This window comes from Rhagoletis pomonella, unplaced genomic scaffold (genome assembly GCF_013731165.1).
Source record: "Rhagoletis pomonella isolate Grant_MI unplaced genomic scaffold, Rhpom_1.0 Rhpom_scaffold_00004, whole genome shotgun sequence".
NCBI lineage: Eukaryota > Metazoa > Arthropoda > Insecta > Diptera > Tephritidae > Rhagoletis > Rhagoletis pomonella.
Window position 1 is genome coordinate 13,715,320 of NW_023458558.1, and position 25,860 is coordinate 13,741,179.

Genomic DNA, 25,860 nt, shown 5'->3' on the forward strand with positions numbered 1-25,860 from the left:
ATAAAACTCCGAGATTTTGTATATGTATTCATAATACTACTAAAAGAGAACGCTCCAAAAATGGGCGTGCCGCCAGTTCTGCCAACTACCCTTAGCTATGAAGTGCCATATTGAAACTAAATTTTTAAAACAAAAGTGCAATTCCAAAATAGAATAAAGCAGTTGAATAATCTTAAGAAATTAGAAAATTTTAGTTGAGAAAGAGAAGCATATGCAAAGAATTTCACAAAAATTAATTGACATATTGCCGTTTTAAAAAGTGCCATTTAGGCACTTTGTGCCAAATTGAAAAATTAAGTGCTATTTGATGTAAAATAGGGCTAAAGATGGCATGGTTTGAGCCAAGTTGGCAGACCTGCGAGCCGCCTTAAAAGTGCAATATATGCCATCATTAGTATATGAGGATAGGAATAAAAACCTAAGATAAAAGTTATAAATTATTGATGCCAAGATATCAAATCTGTCAAATAAAGTAGAGACAGAAAACGTTTAAAAGGTAAATATAATAATAATATAAAGGTAACATTAAAAAGTTCCTACATGTTTGGTGAAAAAACGCACCTGTTGCCATTATCTTACTTTTCCAAACAGTTGCAGTGGTACAATACCCTTTATCTACACAAAAACTACATTGTGATGTTAGAATTGACTTTTTTCCTCTCGGGCACCACTGTGCGGCGTTACCACCCTGTTTAAAAATATCACTTACCTTTATTGAGGCACCGCTGAATCCAATTGTTGAGCTGTTAGATTATGCAAGAAATTCATTATTAACCAAGGCACATTATTAACTCAGTTTTATTTTTATTTTTTGCTTGAGTTTTTTTTTCGCAATTCAGCTGGCTGCGGCTATCGATTAGCAATTAATTAAAATTAATAGTTTTTTGATTTTTTTGCAAATATTTATTTTCAGTCTATAAAGAACAAAGAAGTATATAGGAAAAAATTAATGACACGTTTCGCGTAAACATCGGATATATTCTAGTAAATGCTTGATTTAAAGATTTTGTCTTTTTTTCACTGATAGGCGAAAAACAGAGCAGATTGTTTGTTTGACTTTTACTATTCTAAGGCACTTAAATTGTTTTGAAATGCATAATGTAAGCAACTTTTTTGTTAATTTAAGTTATTCAAGTGAACATCATTATTGTGTTACTTAGTAAATGTTAAAAAATGTAGTTTCTGTTAGTTTTGTACTTTTCACAGTTATATGTAAGTGTGTGCGTATGTATGTAAATACTAGAAGGTGTTTACTAGGCGAAAAATTGTTATAGTAAGGTGGTAGAAGAATATTCCTCTAAAACTACATATTGTGTACATAGGTATATACATATGTGAGACATATTTAGATATGTAAGTAAGCAAGAGTTGCTTTCTTATTCCTGAAAATGGTGAACTGTTGTTAGGTGCTGATAGTTCAAAAGCTTGCACAATGTTATAGATTCAGTAAAGTTTCTAGTTAAATTAAGTAAAGTTCATCCATTAAAGTTGCGGTTAATTTTCGGCTAGGTAGTATCATAAAGCCAGTCTGTTTGCGAGTTTAAAACAAATTAGGTGAGACTTCATTACACAAAGCATTACAGCACAAAGTTAAGTATGTATTACGAAAGTTTGTACATATACACATACTTAGTTTAATAAAGAACACAATAAGCGGTGACAACAAGTTGAAAAGAGTAATAATACAATACATAAACTAGTTAAGCGCAGATAAAGTATTATAGTACATAGTAAAAAGTAGCAAGCTTATAGTCTGCCTATACTTATGTCTAAGTACTTAGTAGGAGAGTTGTTAGGCAGGCAGGCGAGCGAGCTGAATAAAAAAGAAATGGCATGCATTTAAATTTGTTTGGCAACTCTGCTGAGCTCTGGTTCAAAACAGCGCTAGAAAGTGACGCAAAATATTGAGTAACTAAATAAACAATTTTTTTTTTTTTCAAAACTGTATTGTGACAATTTTGTGCCGCATATATGCATTTACGTACTTATACATATGTATGTAATTTTTCTTCTCTCAAATATATACTCTCCCGCTCTGCCATGTTTTTTCGTTAACGTAGAAATGTTCTAAATTTTAAATTAATTATTGTAAATAGTAAAATAAATAAATAAATTAGAAAATTAAGTTAAGTATTTTGTTTTTCTTTTTTTTCAGGATATACATATTGCACTCCCTTTTAGCCACATTCAACTTCTACGTTTTTAAGCTTTCCCAATCTTGCTTTCCTATTCTTGATACGCTGAGTAGGCCAATTTTTGCGCTTCATGCAGCGAACGTCCATAGCCGTGCTCCTCGTGCGAGTAATGCGGATGTGCAACGACTTCGTAGTTCTCCTTCTTCGATTCAAGCAATTTTTTCAGTCCAATAATACCACTCAGTAGTAATGCAATCTTGCCAATAACGAGCGCTTTGAAGGAGATCAATGCCAAGAAGCCGATGGCAAGTGGCAGGAGTGCAGCCATTTTCAGTTTGAAGAGCAACAACAATGGCAGGAGGTACTTTTTCTTTTCCTTTTTCTTGCCACGAGCTGCAAGTGAAGAAAGAGAGGAAAAAAACAGGTATGTAGATAAATATTCTATAAGTGGATTTTAATTTTACGCAATGCCAAACGGTTAAAGAAATTTTAATTTGGAAAAGAATATAACAAGGCGAATTTATGTATATAAGATGGTGTTGTTTCACCAGCTGTGAGTTGCGATGAGTGAGTGAAAACAGGAGAGTGGCGGGAATTAATACAGCAATCGTAAAAATTTTGTCAAGCATACTGAAAACTATTTAGAATTTTCATTGCCTACATGAAAAGGCATAACTACACAAAAATTGTGGTAGATTTTTTATTATTGTCTTTAAAAAAAAAAACTTTTTTGATTACTTGTTCCATTTTTTTTATGTTGGTCGGAAACTCGGCTTGAACCCAGGCCCTGCGGAATGGAAGCGCGTATCTCTAGTCAATACATTACAGCGGAATTATAGTATTAGTAAAAATTGAAATGAACTTAGATTGAGATTAAAAAGTTAATTTCATTTATTTAGTTTTAAAGCCTGATTTGTTTATTTTTAACACAAAAATGTATATACATTTGGGTGGTCCGAAAATGTATGTGAAAAAGTAAAGTCGGAATTTTTATGCTCTTAGGATTGTTCTCTACGGAATAATATACCACTATTTTTTATTTGGAAATCAAAAAATATTTAGCGGTCGCTCAAAGCGTCCAAAATGGTTAAATAAACAATTGGGTGTTATTATTGAAAGTCTCCTAGATAACCAGGGTTCCGGTCGAAAAATATTAATTTTCAAGAATTCTATACCATTTCTACGAAAAAATTGTTTTTTTGCCATATAAAAATACATGGAAAACTTTGAGCGCTTGGAGCGACCTCTAAATATTTTTTGATTTCAAAATAAAAAAAATAGGGGTATACGTTTTTTTGATATGGAACAATCCTAGGGGGTGAGAGCATTACAATTCCGGCTTTACTGTTATCACCCTAATGTACATACCTATCTGCAAGCACACCATACGATTTTACTAACTTTGTAGCGTCATTAAAAGTTTACTGCATTCATATTTCAATTTGATAACCAACTAATAAATTTTGTGTCGACTCTAATCGATTTTAGCATGGGAGCTTAATTAAAATTTTAGCCTACAAAACAAAGTCCTTAGGTAATAAATTGAATACTCCAAATGTTCTCCTGTCACATTTGTCAAACAGTTGTTGTTGTTATTGTTTGTCACTGATACTTTCCAACTTGTCGGTAAACAACAACGGAAACAGCTTAACCAGGCAATTTAACAATTTCAGCGCACATTTCCGTTCTCAGTTGGCACACGAAGCATTCTGCCACATAAACGTGTGTGAAAATATTGAACTTGTGTGTACTTCATACCAATCACATACAAATATACATACATACATACATATGTGTAAGCATATGTGCCACAACACCGACAGGATCCACCACTAGCTTTCTATGATATGGTTTTTCAAACTCATTTAAAATACTTGGCAATAAACTACTTATTTATACGGAAAAGAAGAAAATAGAGGAAAACCCAAAAACAAATGCAGAAAGTTATGCCTCCGCAAATTTTCTGAGAATTAAATGAAAGCAGAAAAACAGCAGCAGCTGCAACAAGAGACAAGTGCTTCAGCAGAAGGAGAAAACAGCTTTCCAAAGTTAATAAACATACAGCAAAGCCAGTCAAGAGGAAGATGCGCGCATGTATTGGAAATATTGGTAATGAAGATGGACTGAAGGCGGGAAAGTGAGCGCTGGTCGGTCATGTTGTTGCTGAAAAGATAGCGTGCAATAAATAAAAGCTGCAAGTTCAGTTGCGTTACAACTGCAGATAAGGTCATAGAGGCTAACTGCTGTTTAATGGATGTAAAATGAAAGGGGAGTGTGATGGAGGAATGTGAATACGCATGCCATAGCGGCGAAGTAAAAGCGTTACGGTTGTGTTGCAAGGATAACAGATGTAGCAATGCACACTAGGGTGGTCCAAAAACAGTAAATTGGGGAATTGTAATGCTCTTACCCCCTAGGATTGTTCTATATCGAGGAAAGTATACCCTTATTTTTGATTTTGAAATCAAAAAATATTTAGAGGTCGCTCAAAGCGCTCAAAGTTTTCCATATATGATGTATTTTGGAACGAATTTCCGTCATCCCTTGTCATACATATGTATGCATGTGTATACATTATGGTGGTCCAAAAATGTAAGTGAAAATGTAGAGTCGGAATTTTCTATACATACAAAAATATACCCCTATTTTTTATTTTTAAATCAAAAAATATTTAGAGGTCGCCCAAAGCGCTCAAAGTTTTCCATGCATTTTTATATGGGAAAGAATAACTTTTCGTAGAAATGGTATATAATTCGTGAAAATAAATATTTTTCGATCGGAAAACTCTGGTTCTCTTCAGCAGAATTACAATAATAGCACACAATTGTTTATTTAACTATTTCGTAATACTAACGAATCGACCCATTCTAATTGTATAACAATAAAAATTTGCGGAAGGAAATCAAAAAACGGACGAAAGCAGATATGATTTCTTACTGAATATTATTAGAAATTGTAATAGCTTATAAATTTTGCGTCATAAATCTTTTTAAATCACTAAAATAGGACCAGCGGTTGCCGAGATATTTAAATTTTAACGACAAGCTAAACAAAACTTTCGAAAAACTTTAGTATAAAAAAGGTAAAAAAAGAGTTTTTTTAAAGTATAGGAACAACTAAAGACGCCTAATGGTTACCGATTTATATTAAATTCACTAAAAAAGCAGCAGACAGTTTTTTGTCTTTGCGATTTGACGAATTCTGACCCAATAACGATTTAACTCGGAACGGTTTAGTTATTTGCCCAATGATTTCGGGCATTGTGTCCGAATGGGTGACCCGATCAAAAAATCAAAAAACACTTGTAGAAAAGGGTCCACACGTTATTATAAAACCTAATATTATAATTTGCGGTCACAAATTTATTAATAAATTCGGTCTGAAAAATGCACTTTTTGTGAATTTCGGAGTGAATTCTACGTAAATATACGGTGGATGGCGTAGCCGCAGTTATATGCACAAGAAATGTTGAATACCTTTCACAATTCTAGTGAAAAATACTGTTTATCGCGTTTGCATTACCGGTGTAAAAAGGATAATTTTAGACCATTTCCAATGGTTCCCCAGAGGTATGTGGAATGTATCGAGTAATCAGGTGTGACTTTTTACAAAGTGTGAACTGTGGCAATCTCGGCCGCTGTGGTGCAGTGGTGCAGTGGTAAGCAGTGCGCGCTTCCACTCCGCAGCACCCGGGTTCAAGCCCTGGTCAAAGCAACATCGCAAAAAAATATAGAAAAAAGGTTTTTTCTTAACAGCGGTCGTCCGTCGGCAGGCAATGGCAAACCTCCGAGTGTATTTTTGCCATTAAAAAATAGCTTCTCATAAAAATAGCATCGCCGTTCGGAGTCGGCGTAAAACTGTAGGTCCCTCCGCTTTGTGTGACAACATTAAGGCGCTCGCCACAGAACGGAAGAGAAGCTCGGCCAAACACTAACATATTGTGTAAGCGCCAATCTATTATTATTATTATTATTATTAACTGTGGCAATCAAAAGTTAGTGCATGGTGTATTTTGTTTAATATTTGCAATGTTTTTAAAGTTACAATTTTTTGTTATTTTTTTATAAAAATATGATTCATGCTTTAATTAAAACTACATAAGTCAAACTTTCAAACTTTATACAGAACTTAGAAAACTTCAAAGAAATTTTCGTCTAAATCTTGACCTTTTTAATCTGAATTTTTAGAACAATTTTGAGTACGCAGATAGATCGGGTTTAAACAAGTGCAAGTTGTAAGCGGCTAAAAATCGCGTTAATCTCCGAAATCGAGATTTGGGCCTTCGAAGTTCGAAATTGGACCTATGGTCAAACACTATGTTTAATTATTGTATGTGAACAACTAAAAAGGTATGTAGTTGGCCTCTTGCTCTTATTTAAATGGTATGGTATACAATTTTTTGTGCAAACTTATATTACAGGTGCTATAAGGGGTCAACGGTCAGATCTTCGAAAAATTAAAACCTTATATTTCTAACAATTTTGAACTGATTCTTAAAAAAGTGATATCGTAAAAGGTTATTAAACCCAGTTTCTCCCTATAAGCATTCTTGTATACTTCGAATATAAAAATTTGTGGAAAAACACTTAAAAGAAAAAAATACCAATTTTTTATAAAAAAAAAATATTTTTTACAAAAAAATTACTAATTAGTAATACAATTGAATACTTTGTTTAAATGAAACAGAAAATTTCCTTCAATTTTATATATACAGTGAACCAAATAACAACTGGGACGCGACATTTCAGCAAGTTTTGGCTATTTTTCTTTAGTATATATCTGATTACTTAAGTTTAACTTAAGTTTCTAACTTCCTAATCAGCATCTCTAGATACAATTTTGTTATGCAGTTTTGTAGCGCATTTAATTTTAGGTGACAGGTAACAAAATCAACGCAAATAAGGTGAATTGACGCTAATAATTAACATTATTACCTTTTCAAAAGCGAAACAAATCCGTTGACAACATTGCTCTTTGATAGATAAAATTTGTGTGCTTAGCTTAACTAAGTGGCAGTGGCCGGCTACTACAATTAGTATTTGAAAATCACAAATTAATTTTTTTTGCGGCTAATTTGCCGCGGCGCGCCCTCCGAAGGGTTAAACTTTTTAATCAGAAATAAAAAATCCGAGTATGCAGTTTTTTAGCTCATTCAAATATAATATGATCAGTGGAAGTTTGAATTACATATCCTAAAATCCGCACCGATTTTTGATCTTTTTTTGCTGGCGGTAATATGCATTTTCTTTCATACAAAAACATTTCAAGCATTTTGTATATGGGTGAAATTATAACTTACACAGATGTCATTAAACTCAAAAATGTTTGCAGTTTTACCATAGGCTTGCATTTCTAGACAAAGTTGTGTATAACAAAATTTGAAAAATGCTTTAGGGGATTTTAGCGATTTTAGCGTTTTAAAATAAAACTGGTTCGGTTCATGGTTCGGTTCGAAGCCCGAAAAAAGCGACGGTTCGGTTCAAAACCGGTTTTCAGCCCTGGAAAAAATGTTATTGTTGAAAAAAAAAAATACTATTAAATTATTTTATCGCTATTCACAATTTTTTACCTGACGGTAAAAAGAGCTTTGCTGACTTAGCTGTTTAGTTTGTCCGTGAAACATAGATAGATTTAAGTTGTTCTGTCAAATGTCCCCAGATATGTGTTGTGTGTACCCATTTTTGTGGTAATTTTTCGAGTTTGTTTCTCATTATTTTATTTTAGATAAAAGATGTTATGTCTTTTCATTCTAAAAAAAAAATTTATGTTCAGATTCGACGCTTTAGAAATGTCCAGATTTTTGTCAACAGAAATCTACCTACATACATACATAACTAAATTCAAAGAGATAATGCCGGCATAGCATGACGCCGCATGACCGTACCACCTGTTGCTGGAATTTGGTATTGAAACTACAACTCAAATGATATCACTATCGGCAGCTGTCGTGAGAATGTTGGCTCTCGCTGTTGGTGACATGGAATAAACAAGAATGCAAGGCAGCGGCGCGCAGAAAGCATAGCCTCATTGGTGGACAAGTTTATTGTGTAGCCGTACAATGCATACATATGCATTCGCACTAGTCGCATCCTACTGACTTGGTAAGTTATCTCGCAATTGTTGACATACATACATAAAGCCTTGAACCAGAGAATGGGGTTGCACTTTAAACTGGCAGTTTAGCAACTTATTTAGAGGCAAAACAGATGCGCTTTTCAAACAATTCAGTTCGTGCTTACCCTAATCTGCATATGCGTGCGTCTACTATCTGTATGCGCTGATATTAGCATATAAATGAAGCATTGAAATTACTGTTATTTACAATTGTCCACATCCAGCATTCATTCTTGTTTATGCCAGTTTCTAAAACACTGTAATTGTTTTTATTTTTCTTGTAGCTTTTTGTTTTTTTTTTTACATTGGCCATCAGTTGAGTTGATTTCTCCAAGGCTGTTTTGTATGCTGGTCGGTCGGACATTTGTGCAGCGCATAGCGGTTACTTTCCTTGTTCGTTAACCAACACGCCGCCTGCTCAGCATACAAAACACGTATTGAATTTCTCTATTTACAGTTGTTTGCTTACATATTAAATAAATTAACTTTTCCTTTTTCATATGTTGGCACATATGTACTTATGTATATACATACATACATTTGTGCACATCATACCCATACATGCATATTTACATATTTGTATGTACGCCTACATATTCGAATTCAACTCGTTTATATGCCTACTGCAAGCTTGCACTTCCCCTTTGAATTTTACCCCACTTTGCCAATTTCTTTTAACTGTTTGTGTTGCTTACAGTAATTTTTGACTAATATGCTTTTAACAGCTATGGCGCATACAAATATTGGCTAAGTAAGTAGACATCAAATGCAACATCGACAACAATAAAGGCAATAGTCTCATAAAGACCATAATTAACACATTTTAACGTCGGTTGCCTCAAAGTCTGGCGGTATGCGCATGCGCATGAATAATTGTGCTTGTGTGTTTCGTTTGTTGATTTTTGCGCGAGAAAGTGCTTCAGCTGCCCCACCCAGCCTGTTGGGATGTGTTCATTTTTGGCATTCAATTTGAAAACTGGCTATGGCGTGCAGATATTTACCAACAAAGTAGCCTTAATTTGCGATAATCACAAGCAATTTGAACGCTTATTGAAATTTAAAGAGCGCACGGTGAGTATGGGTGTTTAAGGCTCAATTTCAGATCAGCTATTTAAGTAGAGATTGTTGATTAACTTCAAAACTTCATTTTCAGATCATATATTTAAACTGCACTTAAATTATCAATATTGGCTATTTATATAGCTATGAGGTATGCAGGCCTGTGGTTATACCAAACAAATTCAAGGAACAAGAAAACAGCGTTGCCACTTCTTTGGCATATTAAAACAAAGGTGATCTAAAACAGAAATTAAACGCAAGTGACATTTAAACTTTCACCTGAAACTGGCCCTTAGCATGACTGTTGCAAAATCAAAAACAAAATGAGTTAATAGCTCTCCTCTGAAAGATGTTGATAACATTGTTATTAGCAACAAGCGACGGACTAGTTTTCGAGATAACGGTAAAATTATGATAAAGTGAGTTACAAAAGCATATTGGGCATTAAACTTAGTAAACACAGAATTTTGGAAAAAGGGGCGTAGCAGCTCCAATACGAACAGAATTTTTAATACAGCATATCTCTAGAACTTTGATCTATTTCATACACTCAGCGAAGCAGGTGAGGGCAAACTAGTTTATTGATATCACAGGTTTACAAAAAAAATGTTTCGGCATATTGAACCAAACCTCTATATCCTTATGGCATTCGAAGAACAGAATGCGAATCCAAAGTTTGTTAGCCAACATCATGTCAGGTTGGAGCTCATTTGAGGGTCAAATAGGAAAAAAATGTATTCAATAAAAATAAAAATTCATATATGTTCATAGGTTTTTGTTGTAGCTGAATCCGAATATGGGCGTCCCTTGATCCTTCATAGTTATCTATAGGTCATGCCAAGGTCAAATTCAGAATAATTGTATTGAAATATCAGGTTTATGTATTCAAATAATTTTTTCCTATTTACTTTAAATGCCCTCGACTAGAAACTTGTTTTTGAAGTGAAACTACTTTAGCGGCGGTTGGTTGGTCAGGAGTAAAGGCATCAACACACCTATGCGATTCTGCCGCAACGAACCCGCACCAATTTTGAATGCTACAGACGTTACTGCTTCGAAAACGCAAGCAAGCACACATCTGTGCGATTTTATCACAGTAAAAAATGTCAATTTATAGACAAACAAAAATATTAAAAAAAGAAATAAACTTAATTCTTAATTCTCTTGTTCGAATAAATCGCTGCAGCAAAATCGGATAAGTGTGGTCGCATAACGATGGTCGGCACTGTTGTAAATTTTGTCGGAACAGATTCACACCGACAGAATCGCATAGGTGTGTGGATACCTTAAATTGGAAAATTTAACGGAAATGATGCAACGGAAATGGTTGGGGCTGACGCAAGTGCTTCTTGAATGTATGCATTTAACAAATACTTGCTTATGAAAGGTAAAAGAATAACACTTACATAGAAAAAGACGATTACAAGAATGAAAGTAAAAGCGGAGTACGCATATAGATAAAGAAAAGGTTAAAGCAAAGTTAAAAATAAAAACCAAAACATAGCTTCGTAAAGATAAAGGCAAAAATGAAGGTAAATTTAGACACAGAGACTTAATCTGTAAACTATTTTGGGATTTTAGAGATTTGCGGTATTCTCGGGACTTATCGATATGATAATCGATATTTGTGTCGCTTTTGTTATAGACATTTTATCGATTTTGTTATCGAAATTTTTATCGACTTTGCTATTGATGTCTTCGGAACTAATCGATATAAGAATCGATATTTTTATCGACGTTGTTGTAGATATTTTGTATCTATTTTGTTATAGATTTTGTAAGCGATGTTTAAAGAAATTTTGTTATAGATATTTTTTATCGATTTTTTTATTGGTTTTGTTATCGATATTGTTATGGATTTTGTTATTGATATTTTTATCGAACTTCTTATCGATACTGTTATCGATTTTGTCATCGATTCTTTATCGATTTTGTTATCAATTATTTATGGATTTTGTTATCAATTACACTGGATCACATATTTTAATTTGATTTTTGTTCTCCAGACGCCACTGTCCAATTTCTATGTCGAATTGCTCGGTGATTCCGAAAATCGAGTTAATCTTTTTTTCTATGGATACGTTTTCGAAATATTTGCAATTTACCGTTATTCAGCTTAAAGCAAAAACTGGTCCCTTTTAATCACGTATATCTTACGAACCAATTTAAAAATCTTAATATCAAATACGGCAAATGAAAGCCAATGGAATTCTCCATAAACCGTATATACATCATTTTCCGATAGGGCGAATAGTTTCTGCCAAATTAATTAATTATTCCAGCTTTTTTTATTTTTTAAAGAAAAACAGAAGAAAAATTTAAAAATTAACAGGTTCTGCGCCAAATGATTGCATTTGTACTAAAGCCTGTTCTGTTGCAAAAAAAAAAAAATCAAGTTACTGATAAAGAAAATCGATGGATAAATATGAAATATGAGTGGTCATATGAAAATGCGCAAAGATTTTTTGTATGCAATACGAACAGTAAATCGTGTTATTCGGGTGTACGTGGCGTATAAGCAATACGGTATACTGTTCGTATTGCATACAAAATATCTTCGCGCATTTTCATTTGACCACTCATATTTCGTATTTATCCATCGATTTTCTTCATCAGTAACTTGTTTTTTTTTTGTAACAGAATAGGCTTTAGTACAAATGCAAAAATTTGGCGCAGAATATGTTATTTTAAACATTTTGCTTCTGTTAAAGTTAGATTTTTTTTAATTTTTTCTGGAGAACAATTTTGCTGTAAACCAGTGTTATTTATGGATTTTGTTATCGATTTTTGTTAACGATTTTGGTATCGATTGTTTATCGATTTTGTTATCGTTACTTTTGTCGATTTTCTATCGGATGATTGTTATCCATTTCGTTATCGATTTACTTATAGATATTTTTATCGATTTTGTTATCGATATTTTTGGCGATTTCATTATTGATATTTTTATAGATTTTGTTATTGATATTATTATTTTTTCGTGCTTATTTTCTTCGGCCCTGGTGTTAACAACTATGATTGACGAAGGGTCCCAAGTATGGTACACCGACGGATCAAAGATGGACGACGATAGTACTGAGGCAGACATTTTTGGACCAAGATTTGGAAAAAGTCTGCCAATTTCCACATACCTAACTATATTCCATGCTGAAGTCTTCGCAGTTGAGGTCTTTGTACGTAGAAGGACAAATGGGACCAAAATAAATAAAATATCGGATAGTCAGGCAAGTTAAAGGCCTTAGACTCTTTTAAAACGGCATCAGGTTTGTTGACGTTTCAAAACTGTTTTGAACCACCTGGGGGCCCATAATAGCGTAATGCTGTGGTTTGTTCCTGGGACATGAAGGGTTTGAAAGCAACAAAAGTGCTGACTGTCTCCAAAGCCTGGAGCCCAAATGCTCTTGCATGGTCCATAGCGTTTTGTGAGCTGGTAGAGGAAACCCCAGAACATATTCTATGTGACTGCCCACGTAACATACGTAGTCAAGTGGTTTTTGTTGTATTAGCTGTGTTTTAATTTTACCAAATCTTATGCTATCTACATTTTTTTAAAACTTGGCATTGGATAAGCAATTTTAAAACTTCAAAAATTTTTGGTAGGTTTTGGTTAGTCTTTGTAGGAAAAAAAATTTGTTCGTGACAACACTAACACCATCACTGCTGCATACAGGCATATGTACATATGCATATATGTATATATTTCAGCTTAATTTAATAACTTATAACACAATTTAGAACAGGAAGAAAACCATGAACGCAGTCATGTACGTATTTTATGTGATTAAAAATACACCGTTGTATTTTCAAGAGCAAAACAAAGAGCCTGTTTTGTGACACCGGTTTGGTGACCTCAAAATCCGCATAAAAACTATCACATGTAGAATACATATATGAAGCGAAATGCAGCCAATTGTGGTATTAAGTAGTGAAAACAGGATTTTTTTGCAGCACGATCGCCTCGAGCTTGTTGCATGCAACCACATAACCCACATAAAATTAAATTGCATCCGTATGCAAGCGACACATATGTATGTACGAATGCACGTGGGGCTGTACAGACATATTGACATCGCGTTTGAGACTGTGATAACAGCTTGATGATAGCAGTAACGTTGCTTTTTTTTTGTTTTATCACGAGTGATTTATTTAACGTTAACTGAAAAGCTGCACCTCTGCTGTGTCTGACTCACTTTTTAGTTTTCTCTGAAAAATGTTCCTTCCACTTTTCCCAAGACAATAATAATTTACTTTGTAGGCATTGCATTTACATTTGTATCTCTTTATATATACATACATGTGTATGTCTGTCGTCACCTTGAAATGCAAAATATTTTTTTTCATAAAATGATGTGGGAGTTGTAATTCAATGAAATCCATGATATCAATCAAAAAAAAGAATTTTTAATTTTTTATTAGTTGTTTACGTCTTTTTGCATTTCAGGTGACGATGTTTATATAAATAGTATGTACTTACATTCTTCTAGCGCACGTTGCATATCCTGAATTGAGTCTTTGGGCACTTTAAATTGCAGTGTATGTGTGCCGAAGAATCTCGCCACACGCTCCACCAACAAAGCGTCGACCTCATTTTCGCGCGCTTCTGGTTCTTCGGGCAAGGCGGCATCACTTAGCGAACGTCCAACTGGGATGTCATCGGTTTTTATCAGCGATATGCCTTCGGTCAATTTGACATCACCATTTTCATTGTCGAAGTAGTGCAACGCACGTTCCTGGGAAGGGAGCGAAAAGATATTTGGATTACATTGCAAAGAAAAAAGCTAAACATTAAATGTATAAATTTGAAATCTATAAACATGAGTTACAAAAACAACGTTTACAAAAATATACACAGTTAGTACCTATAGCATGAAATTTCCCAGTTATTTTTAATTTTTTAAAGTAGAAATGTGCGGAAATGTTCGAATTTTTGTTTACCTGTGCATTTTAAAAACTTTTCAAAAATAAATACTTTTTTATCATTCGGCATAAAACAATAGAGTTTAGTCTTTCTTTACCTCTTATTCAAAAAAAAAATAAAAATATTCCATCATTTACCGTTTTTATATTATAGCGTCTCAAAATATGCAAATAATTTATTTTTGACAAATTTAGTCAAAATATCCCAAAAACTAGAACCAATCTGAATTTTCTAAGGTCAGATTCTTATTTTCAGAGTTTTCAGTTTTAAATAGCTGTTTTGTTGTTGTAAGCCAAGCTTATTTCTGATTGCAGTTTTTTTAGATTAATTTTTGAAAAATTTTCTATGGGGTATTCTTTCTGAACGTTACCCCCACTGCGTATTTTTCAATTAAATTAAAACTTTGTAAAAAATATGGAAAATTCATTAAAAAACACAAGCTTACCAATGCCGAGTGGCAAAATAACGTGAGGGTCAATTGCAAGGTCATCTCGAGGTAAACATGTTTTTTTTTGTTTCGAATTCAGAAAGAATGGAAAATTCTACGTTCAGATAACACATCATATGTGGGGTGCATTTGACCCTCAGGGTTCAGAAAGAATACCCTTTATATATTGATAAATACCTACTCTTATTAGACTGCTCAAAACTTTGCCAGACGTTGGCTTGGCGCCGAAAATCAAGTGAGAAATGATAGTGTCAAATATAAACTTCAAGTCAAGAGAGTCGCTATGCACGGTTGTAATTTCTTTAATATCGAAACGGTTGTACGTGGCTATAACGTTAGGTTTTAGGTTTAGGTTAGGTTCCGCAACACCGTAGTAACAGCTTGTTATTACAAGTTCTAATTTTATTTTTAAAAGAAATGTTGTAATAAAAACCGTTTGTATATTGAATTCCCACAAAATTTAAGGCCATTCCCGTTTCCCCACAGATTGGGGAATTTAGTTTATAGGTGGATTAATAAAATACTAACAGCTATATGTCAAAAGTCATGGTAAACCTCAAAAACATTTTCCTAACTAATTGGTTTGTCTATTGAAATACATAGAGTCGTTTATGGAAACGAGTTTTGCAGTATAGAATGTTATCGAGCAGAAGCACTATTTCTGCATAAAATTAATACTTTCCATAATGAGTTTCAAAATAGTGGATGCTCATTAACGGAGTATGCTTTGCACTACTATAGTTTGCAAACCTGACGTAAATTATACCTAAATAACCTATACCCGCGAATTGTTTATAAGTATAGGATGTAATGCATATATCTTTCCAGCAAGCGCCAGTACTCTACCATAAAAACTTCCATACGGCTTATCGTATTAAAAGTTTTTGTATATTTGTGATGTGTCACGCCGTCTTTTTCAATAACGCTCATTTTCCTCCCATTTATATGGAATAAGTTTCATATATCTCCGTACCAAATTGCGAACTTAGCTGCGAAAAGAAATACTTTTGCGTCACATACATATGCAGTTCGTCTCCTCTGAAAGTCCCATTTGGTGTAGATGGTACCTCAGTCTGCAATGTTCTATCAAGTATGCGGTTAGAGTTCTGACACCCTCTCTGCTAAGTTTTAGCAGCCGCTCAGAGAATCCACCAGAAGGATTTATGAATCTTTTGGAATCTTTTGTCCTTTGTTGTGCGCCATTGAGTTGTAACTTGCAAGTCCTCCCATCCCTTTAGTAACTCTGTTATGTGGTCTCTGGATGGCCCAAAAAAGGCTGACGGGGCCGACCGGGCTCCGTTGCACACCGCATTTCATTAGAGTGTCATCGCTTACATTGTCATCGAGGCCTTTATGGCCCAGAACCCATCGCAAGGTTACTCAGTTGTTGGCTCCTAGTTTTACCAGTATCTTTTTGCAACTATCTACTACCTTGGACACTGTTTTGCAAGAGTCAAGTGCTCTTAACGCTACCTGGATATTTGACAAGGTGTTTTTTGTTGCTCCATTAGTACTTCTGCAAAAGACATTCGTGGACATAGACTTCAGTTGCGAAAATTTCCGCCCGGAATATGGTTGGGTATATGACAGTCAGGATGTTTTTTTGTTTAATCTAGGTCCATACACACCGGCCCCATGGTTCCCATTCTCAAGTTTGGAGCCATCAGCGTATCAAACTTGTGTTCTCTCGCTAAACAAAAGTAAGTTTTATTTATCTCATTTTCCTTTAGTTGGATATTTTTTGATTCGTTAATTATTTCACATATTCACTATTGCTGCATTCTTGGCTATTATTCCCTGCATGATAACATTTAAATGTATAACTTTAACTAAATCCATTCAGCTTTAAAAAACACCTTGATTTAATTTGTACGTACATAAGACACATTTCACACTTTAGAGTCACTGATTGGTCTTGTATAGTTATTTGCGTGCTCTTTCGGCTTTTTTTCTTACCTTCATACATAAAACCATTGAACGATCACCACACTCCTTGACCATTTTAAGGGCGCTAGTCAGGAGGCTATCTGTCTCGGAGACTTGCTTGGCGCTGGAGGCGGCACTGGTCGCCACCAAGGCAAATAAACACACAAACTTAAACATTTTCACAATTTTTTATAATAGTTTTTTTCTTTGATTTTTAATTAAATTCACACTTAACGACACGTCTGTCCCTCCTCCTGTTGTCGTCTCTCAGCTATAATCCTCTTAACTATTTATCCTGGTAATCCACTGCTACTTAGTCAAATGAGAATTTATTGAAATTTTATTTTTCTCAGCTAAGCGATCAATCGGTCGGTCAGAAGGCAACCGGTAAACTGTGACTGGGAGGCTCATGTGGATCGAGTTTTATTCCCGGCGCTCAAACAAATGCGCAGTGAAATACACAAACACTTATATGTACATATGTATGTAAATCTCATCGTTGTTGTACATATGTGACATACGTATGCGTACGCATAAATTTATGTATGTACATACATACATTTTTTACTCATTTTACTTACTTGTAAGTCACATTGAATTGCATTCAATTGAAGTGAGTTTAACGTAATCGCGGTGAGAAAGCCACTTAATTTGCGATCAGTTGTTGTTGTTGTTGTTGTTCTTGGTGGAGTAGTTTATTGAAAAATCGTGTAAATGTTGCAGCTCAATAGCTGTTGGTCTTTTAGTGTACCTCTGTAGCGTATGTATGTATGTAGGTATAAATAGACCAACACATTACCACCGACCACCACCGACCACCCCCGACCACCACCGACCACCACCGACAAACTTCTCTATGCGTAACACAGTGACACACAGCTTTGCATTGGTAAGGCAACAACCGCGCTTAGAATATAAATCAGCTGCGGCCTGTGTAGTTAGCTCTTCGGCAGTAACAGTACCAAGTGCTGGCATTTTAGCAGTTGTTGTTCTTCATGTCGCTGTTAGTGAATCCACTTTAGTGACTCTTTAGCAGTCGCTGCCATTGACAATGACATTGCAACAACTCAACACTCACATTTGCTCAACTCACTCCTGCGATGGTTTGCTGGCGCGAACTCTCAGTTGGCCTGTGTAGCAGAGTGTACTTGAAAACAGGCCGAGATGTGGGGTTTTGTCGTTGTTGCATATATATGTATGTCAACTAAAGTGGAGCTTTGAATTGGCATTTTGCTGAGAGTTAAAAAAAAAATTACCACTCTTACATATGTTTACATATATACATATATACTCTCTTTTTTAAAGAGTGGGCAAGCGCTCTGAACACGAATTTGTGCCTGGAGAAACTCTATATTTGATTTTAAGTGACAAAACTGCTTGCCGAAAAATATATCGATTAATTATGGAAAGATTAATGGCAGCATTTCTAGAGGAAGATGTGAATAGATTGAGATCGGCTTTCCCTCTCTCTCTCCTTTCCCCCCTCCCCCTCCCTCTTTGTTTTTTTATGAGCAGGAAGCATTGAAAGCCTGCACCCCGTCAGTGTGGGACTTTAACCCGAAGTAAACCTCCTATCCACCTGTACCATATTTCGCCCGGTAGTACCAAAAGGTATTGCGCAACGAAATGGGGTGAGCACTGCGCTCAAAGCCAGTTCAGCCGCGATGCATTAAGCGAACTTGTATCTAAGTATTTGGACCGCCGCCGTATTGGCTTTACATGAACACCACCCCTGTCAGCTAACCCACATCCACCATATACTATGTAAAACTCACAACTGAATGTACTTAGTGCGTACCTGGGAACCCTAAGTCACGTTCTTGGTCCCAGGTTTCTGCGGTGTCTGTCGTAATCTTCTCTCAATCGCCTGTTTGTGCTTTGCGGGCTTGGTTTTTTTTGCCAGTTTCGTCGGATAGCTTCATTATTTCAGCGTTGAAGCGTGGGCAGCGTGAAGAACACATGGAGAAGCGTATTCATTAACGTTGCAGACGGGGCACAGAGGTGAGATGTCGTGTACAAACCATTAAAAGTAGCTCCGATTAATACTCTGTCCTTTAAAGAATTGCGTCAAATGGAAATTGGCTTCTCCGTGTGTGCGCTGAAACCAATTTCCCAAATCAGGCATGAGGGTGTGCGCCCATCTTCCATAGCTCCTTGCCAGAGATCGCATCTTTTGCAATTTTCACAGCCTTTTTTATTGCTGCCGTGGTTGACCGTTTTGTTTGAACATGCATTTGCAATAACTTCAAAAACAAAACTTTATTCTCTTACAAAAAAAGTTGCGTAACAAAGGTAGTTAGCGAATTGACATTCTACCGATATCCACAATAAAATCTACGTTTTGTTAACTTAAGTCCTAAAATTTCCAGGCTAATTTCGAAGGGTTCGTCGCTTCAAAGAAAAAGCTTCCGAAAAAGAATAGAAAAGAAAGAAAGAAATATTTACTAGCTAGCCTTCTCCGCAATAAAATTTGATGCCTTGCTAGATATAGATTATACAATTTTTTAGAAATCTTTTTTGATGCAGAAATATTCCTAGAGCATCTCGATGTATTTCTGCATCAAAAATAAAATTTTTAAAAATATGTCGCTTATGTCTTTTCGGTGGTTAGGGCTCGTTATGTATCTACTTACTTTGTATGTAAGGAAAAGCCTTACACCGCCAACAAAAAATTATCAAAAAGCAACGTAATTTTTAGCAACTTAACACTTGCATTTTATTATACAAAAAATTTATTAAAACTATTTAAAATTTGCGTTTCTATTAATTTGACGATATGTCTAAGTGTGTAGGAGACTTTATACAAATATCTTAACCCGGCGCCAATGACGCCTGAGCATAAATTATTTAGATATTTAGATAGCTGGAGACAATACCCCCTTCTACGCCTTCCGCATATGCTCTCTTTGGCGGCATAAAGTGTAACGCCCCCATATAGAGAGGAACCAAATGTAGTAGGAGGTCTCGCAGATCAATGAAATTTTGCACAGCGGGTTAGTTGGTATATTTAAGCAAACTTAGGATAGGTCATGTTTAATTGGCTAGTACCGTTAAAGTTAGATAAGATTTGATTAGCTTTTAAGGCAAGTAATTTTAACAATAGATTTCCATTCATCATAATTAAACACATATTTTACACATTTGTATGTATGTGTGTATGTATGTGCACAAATATTTACATACATAATTATCTATTATTATTGCTACTCAGACAATAATAAATACATACATAGATACACAATTACTTGAAGGCGTGTGTGGCAATCAAATTAGAGTAAGTTAGAAAATTATCGCGTTCGAAGCAACAAGCTAACTACATAACTATAGAAAGAAAAAGTTTCACTTGGTTTTTACACTGCCGCATTCGCCGCGGCGGCTGCTGCTGCCAAGTTCACGCGTGCGTTTTATCCGGTCTGCTGGAATGTCCGCTGCCTTTTGTGGTGGCGACTCTTAACGTTTCGATTTGTTAATGTTGTCAACGTCTTAACGCATCAAATTTATTTGCTACTTAGCTATCTAAGTTTGCTTTCTTGCCAACACTTTTACTGGCAACAATGAAATTGCCGACATTTGCAACTACATACATACATAGTACGATGTGTACATACATTCATACATATGTATGTACATTTTACTTTGTAGTTGGAAGAAAGTGTCTGCTTATCATTTGCGTTATTAAATATTGACAATTATTTGCTCGCATGCAAATTCGTAAGTATGTACATATCTATATGTATATCGAGTAATGTATGTATTTGTACACAATTGCATACTTGTTGCAGCTTCATTCAGTAGTTTTTTGCTATAATTAAGCTTAGCTAATTTCAACATTTGACTTTGAGTGTTACATATTGTTCGCACAGAAACAAGAAACTAAACATACCATTCAATATATGGCAGAGTGGTTAGAAATGCGCACTACAAAAAAAAAAAATATTATCTCCCTTATCCAGTTTAAATTGTATTTTAGAGAAAACGGCAGTCATTTTATTTCATTCCATTCGAGTCGAGTTTCATTCAATCACGGATAAAAAAATCTTTAGTATTAAAAAATGAGAGTCTCCTGCATGGAACCAAAGTTTTCCGATCGAAAAATATTGATTTTCAAGAATTCTATACCATTTCTACGAAAAGTTGTTGTTTCCCCCATATAAAGTATATAAAAAACTTTGAGCCCTCTCTAAAATATTTTTCGGTTTCAAAATAAAAAAAATTAAGGTATATTTTTTCGGTATGGAACAATCCTATTGGGTGGCGGCATTAAAATTCCCACTTTACTTTTTTTTAACCACACTAATGTAGTCGGCAGCGGCTGAACGTGCGTGGGAGCATGCTACTATTTGCTAGCTTTCATAATGTGCCGGTTTCGAATACCGTCAGGGGCTTCCCTAACTTATTTTTGTTTCAAACGACGAAAAAGCATTTGTGAAGTGCAGAAGGAAAGCGAATTAAAGGAAAAATTTTCATCAGAAAATAGCCAAAAACATATCCGTTTTACAACCATTTTCGGTACTTTTCTGTACATACGTTTTGCCGTACACTTTAGAGCAAAAACGGATCGTCAAAATTCGCACTTCATACACTTTTTTTTCATTTCCGGATCCATTTGCGGATTTTTTGCTGGCTGGGTTGCCATTGGTTGCCGGGAGTTGGCTTTGGTGTTAATCGGTAAACATTTGCCAACGCCACACCTCATTATTAATTTCATCAGTGAGTCAAAAGTGAAAATTTCAGTTTCCGAAATGCAAAGCAAATATGTACTCGTACATACATACATTTGTATGTACATAAATTGAAATTGTTTAACGTATTCGCATATTAATTTGTTTTACCTTCTGCAGCGGTAGCTCAACTGCGGTAGCGATTCCGCCTTAAATTAGTCAATTTCTGTGCCAGACGCCTTCACCTGCCAAATGCAAAGCTTTCCGTTTCTCCGTGGTGGATGTTTTTCTTAAGCGAGCCTCTAAGTTTTCCGTAAGATTTATTTTATGTTTGTATGTAAATTATTTATATTCAAAGATACGGTTTTGATACTCTTAAATCCTTTGTATGTGTACATACTAGAGATTTCATGGATAGTCTAATGACCGGATACCGAATATATGGCGAGCTATATCCGGCGGCCGCATACAAAGTCCAAAGTAAATAGATTTCTAAAAACCAACCCGTGCCCATCTTGCTCATCAAAATAATATTTAATTTAGGTTACGCTAAAGCTGTTGATTTTTACAGTTTTCTTTAAAAGAAGCTTTCACTATTTAAAAAAAAACTGCCAAGCACAAACCTCTGTTAAAACTGGCTATTCTAAGCGACTTTTTATATGGTCAGCTAATCCCAAGATGTTATTGTTTCCGTTCCAGTAGCATTTAAACAAAAAAATAGCTGTTGGATTTAGTTTGAGTATTTATTGCAATCATTTTACTAAAAACTTTTTTCGAAATTTAACAAAGTGTATTTTAATTGAAATATTTAATTTTGAGAAACTGTCCGGCCGGCCGTATACCGGCATTCAATTCTGCTAATAATGCACACCTCTAAACTCCTGAAAATACGGTCTTAAGGCTGAACTGATCGAGGAGGTAAATACCATTGTCACGCCCTGGCCATTGCGCGCAAAAAATTCTTCAAAAAGTACTTTCTAGATTATTTAGTCGACTTGAATTCGGTGAACGTCCTCGACTTTTTGTGCTATATAAATGCACTCGGTGGTTCAATTAAGAAGGGAGGGAAAAATCAATGGCTTCGGCCAATGGTATCACAACGGACTCTTCCAGCCTACATGCGATCCATGCTCTGCGCGGGGACAGCCACTCTAACCTAACCTAACTTTTTTTTAAATATAGCCGATGAATAGAATACCTTCACAATCCAACAAAATGGTGCTAACAGCAGTGTTTGAACACTTTAATTGTCGGCTCCAGTGTAGACATCTCTTCAAATATTTACGCCGGCCTTTTCTTCATCTTTGTGAGGAGTTTGATGAAAGGAGTGTACTCCAATTCCCATAAAAAAAGTTTTTTAGATATCTCACCACAGCTGTCGTGCATTCTTTGTGACACGATTTTGAGGCGAAACATTTCGAGAAAGTTAACACAAGACCACAAAATGAAATAAAGCCTTGTTTGGTCAGATATTCCGAAAACATAAACAAACACTGGACTCGTTAGTAATTTTGCAAACTACAGGGAATAACTAGTCAAAACTCTTTAAATAATTGCATTTATGTATATGCACTACATATATTTACAAGCATATAAGTATTTTCTTACAATTCCAAATGAGTTGACACTTCAAATACATATTCCCATAACTCTTACTGTTGGAATTTAAGCGCAATTGTTTCATTTAATGCATTACTATATTCACTTTCTCTCACTCTCATTGTTTTGCAGGGAAGCATTTCAATTTTAAATTATCTGAGTTGGCGACTGTCTACTCAAACCACTCTCACGTGTCTCCTCTAACCGAAGTCGGTAAACATTTCTGTGGTTCAGAACGTGCTATGCATAAATGACGAAGTGATTCAAATCATACGTACCTATGGATATACGTATACTTATACGTTTGATATCGAGAGGCTTTTAGTAACGTGCACGTATGCACATTAGAGTGTACCAATTTTCTGCATGGGGAAAAAAATTTCATCCTAGAAAACGGGGTACACAATTAGTTTTTTTCCTTTAAATATACCAACATTCGATTTTCTACTTTAAGGGTTCAAATGCGCTAATGAATCGCTGAGATACTGGCAAAAATATTTGTGATTTTTATAAAAAGCTACTGTTGGCATGACAACTGGAGCTTGTGTTATTTTTTAGAAACTTTAAATTTGAAATGTTCTTAGGTTGCTTAACCAATTGTTTTATTAATATATGTACACAATACTTCTAGAATAAAATATGAGCATCATGAGCATCCTCCAAATTTATATTTAGAAACATGAAGCTTGGTACCTCTTCTGGCAAGATGAAATATTTTGGAAGGACCACTCTAATGTAATGTATTGAGTATGTATGGACGAATAAATACACATTTATATGTCTTACGAACTACCTACATATGTATGTTTATCTCTTTACTCATATTTACTTATGTGGGTGCGGACACACTGTTGCTCACAAACGGAAGGGTCCAATAGTTGGTAGCAATAATTTTGCATCAGTTCCTTGACGTTAGACAACACACCTGTTAATAAGCCGGAAGCAAGCAAAAGTTAATACCCAAGAAGAAATTCAACAGCTTACAGCAAAGAACAGTGCATCCTATTTTGCAATAATATCAGAATGAGCTTTGTTCCAAAAAATCTTCTGACTTATTTCTAACTGGTAATTGCTAGAGGTTTACGCCGAAGGGCTAAACACTGGATAATATGCATAATCCTATGTACATATGTATGTACATTGGGATGCCATAGAAAATGAAATTTGCTGATTTTATTTCATGTGTGTTTTCAGTTTGCCCATTACCCAAGGTAGGTTGCTATTGAAAATGGTATAATGGTATTTTCGAAAAATGCAAAAACTATGATATCAGCATGTGAAGTAGAATTTTGGTACAAAATAATACTATGATGAAATTTTTGGAAAAGGGGTGTGACCCCGCACACTTAAGATGAAATACTGTATCTTAGTAGTCGCTTCATCAATGCTTACCAAACTCGGGACAACTCTTGCTTAGAATCCATATAAAAAATCTATTAAAAAAATCTATTAAATCGGGAACGGCACCGACCTGATGACTTTGACAAAAAGCCTTTTCGCGTATTTTTTATGTAGATTAACGATGGACACAATCAAACAACAAAACAGTAGATTAAGCTTTTTGAAAACAACTTCTGTTTTATATTATCAATATTTACTTAGCTAAATACGTATGTATATGTATGTAAGTACTGATTTAAACTAAAGTACTAATGCGAAAACTTAAGACACACACATCTAATTGCTGCTTACTTTGAACTTAACATGACATATATATATATATATATAAACAAATAATAAATAAATAGATAACTGTACTTAATATATAACTAGTTTTTATCGTCAACATCTTTGGTCCTGCTGCCATTGCATTCATAGGTTTGTTACAAATCATTTGCCAATCAACTCGTTTACATCGTCTTCACATTTTCTTTGCCGGGCTTCCAGCCATTGTACGCCAGATCCATGTCACGCCCCCAATCAGAATGGCCGCCCGATGAGACAACCACTTCGTGTGATTCCTTGCTGTGGCCACTTAGTAGCTTTTTAATACCAATAATGGAGGCCAACACGAGCGCCAACTTGGAAACGATAAGCGCCTTACCGGCCAGCATGGCTAGAGCGCCATATGCAATCGGTATGAAGGTGCCGCCAAGCAGCAGTGGTATCATTATATAAGCACCGCCACCGCCTTTCTTATCCTTCTTCTTGCGTCCTTCCGTAATATCTGCATCAGTGTGTTCCGCAGTGCCGCGCATGTAGGGAAATTTAACCTAGAAGGGTTATTACCGCGCATTATATCTTTCTTAAAAAAAAAAATCTAAATCTATTTCATACCTGCAACGTGAAATTCTGCAATAAATTAGAAAATTCACGCGCAATCATACTGTGCAGCACCTGCTCCTTCGCGGCTTCACCGCGCGGTAAAACCGCCTCGAGCTCCTTCTCGCTGGTGAAACTCAATGTCTTCGGTGCGCTGCCACTCGTCACTTCATCGTCACTTTTCACAAACTGCACGCCGTCCATCAGCTTAAGAACCTTCGATGCACGCATCACACGCTGCAATCCCGTCAGCAACTTCACCTTCAAACACACCGAGAGATTATCTTGCGCGCATTGCTTGTAAATACGATAGGCTTGCGAGAGTTCACCCCAGAAGGCACCCGAGCTAGCCAGGCCTGAGTGACCGCCTGCGTGTGCACTTTCACCGCTACCTCCACCACCACCATCTTTGGCCTGTGCCGCGGTTAGTTGCTGTGCCGTCGAACCGGTAGCCGTACGCGTCGTCACATTGCCGAAGGTACACGAAAGGATGGCCAGTGTGGCTAGCAGCCAGAAAGAGTAGCCTAACATGATTGTGCGTATCTTTGGTAGGCTTCGTGTGACGCCTTATGAATACACATGGAAAACAAATTGATGATGGAGTGTCTGCTCGGTATATCCTTGTAGAATCCTTGTACTTCGTTGCGTTGAGTTTGTCGCTTTTTTTTTTTGCTCTTTTTTTATGATTAAAATGCCATCACCGCCAAAGGTGGCGCTGGAAATGCAACTGATATGCTC

General features: G+C 35.5%; 2 protein-coding genes across 2 annotated transcripts; both read right to left on the minus strand.

Annotated features, from left to right (window-relative positions):
- Nucleotides 1–1,745: 1,745 nt before the first annotated feature.
- Nucleotides 1,746–17,027, minus strand: LOC118737053. The gene is made up of 3 exons (XM_036467299.1): nucleotides 16,631–17,027; nucleotides 13,783–14,038; nucleotides 1,746–2,528 (listed from the first exon to the last, which is right to left on the minus strand). Exons 1-3 carry the CDS (start codon nucleotides 16,775–16,777, stop codon nucleotides 2,227–2,229), a joined length of 705 nt encoding a protein of 234 aa, XP_036323192.1. The 5' UTR covers nucleotides 16,778–17,027; the 3' UTR covers nucleotides 1,746–2,226.
- Nucleotides 17,028–24,628: 7,601 nt separating this feature from the next.
- LOC118738404 lies at nucleotides 24,629–25,653 on the minus strand. The gene is made up of 2 exons (XM_036469330.1): nucleotides 25,138–25,653; nucleotides 24,629–25,073 (listed from the first exon to the last, which is right to left on the minus strand). Exons 1-2 carry the CDS (start codon nucleotides 25,651–25,653, stop codon nucleotides 24,711–24,713), a joined length of 879 nt encoding a protein of 292 aa, XP_036325223.1. The 3' UTR covers nucleotides 24,629–24,710.
- Between the last annotated feature and the right edge of the window lie 207 nt (nucleotides 25,654–25,860).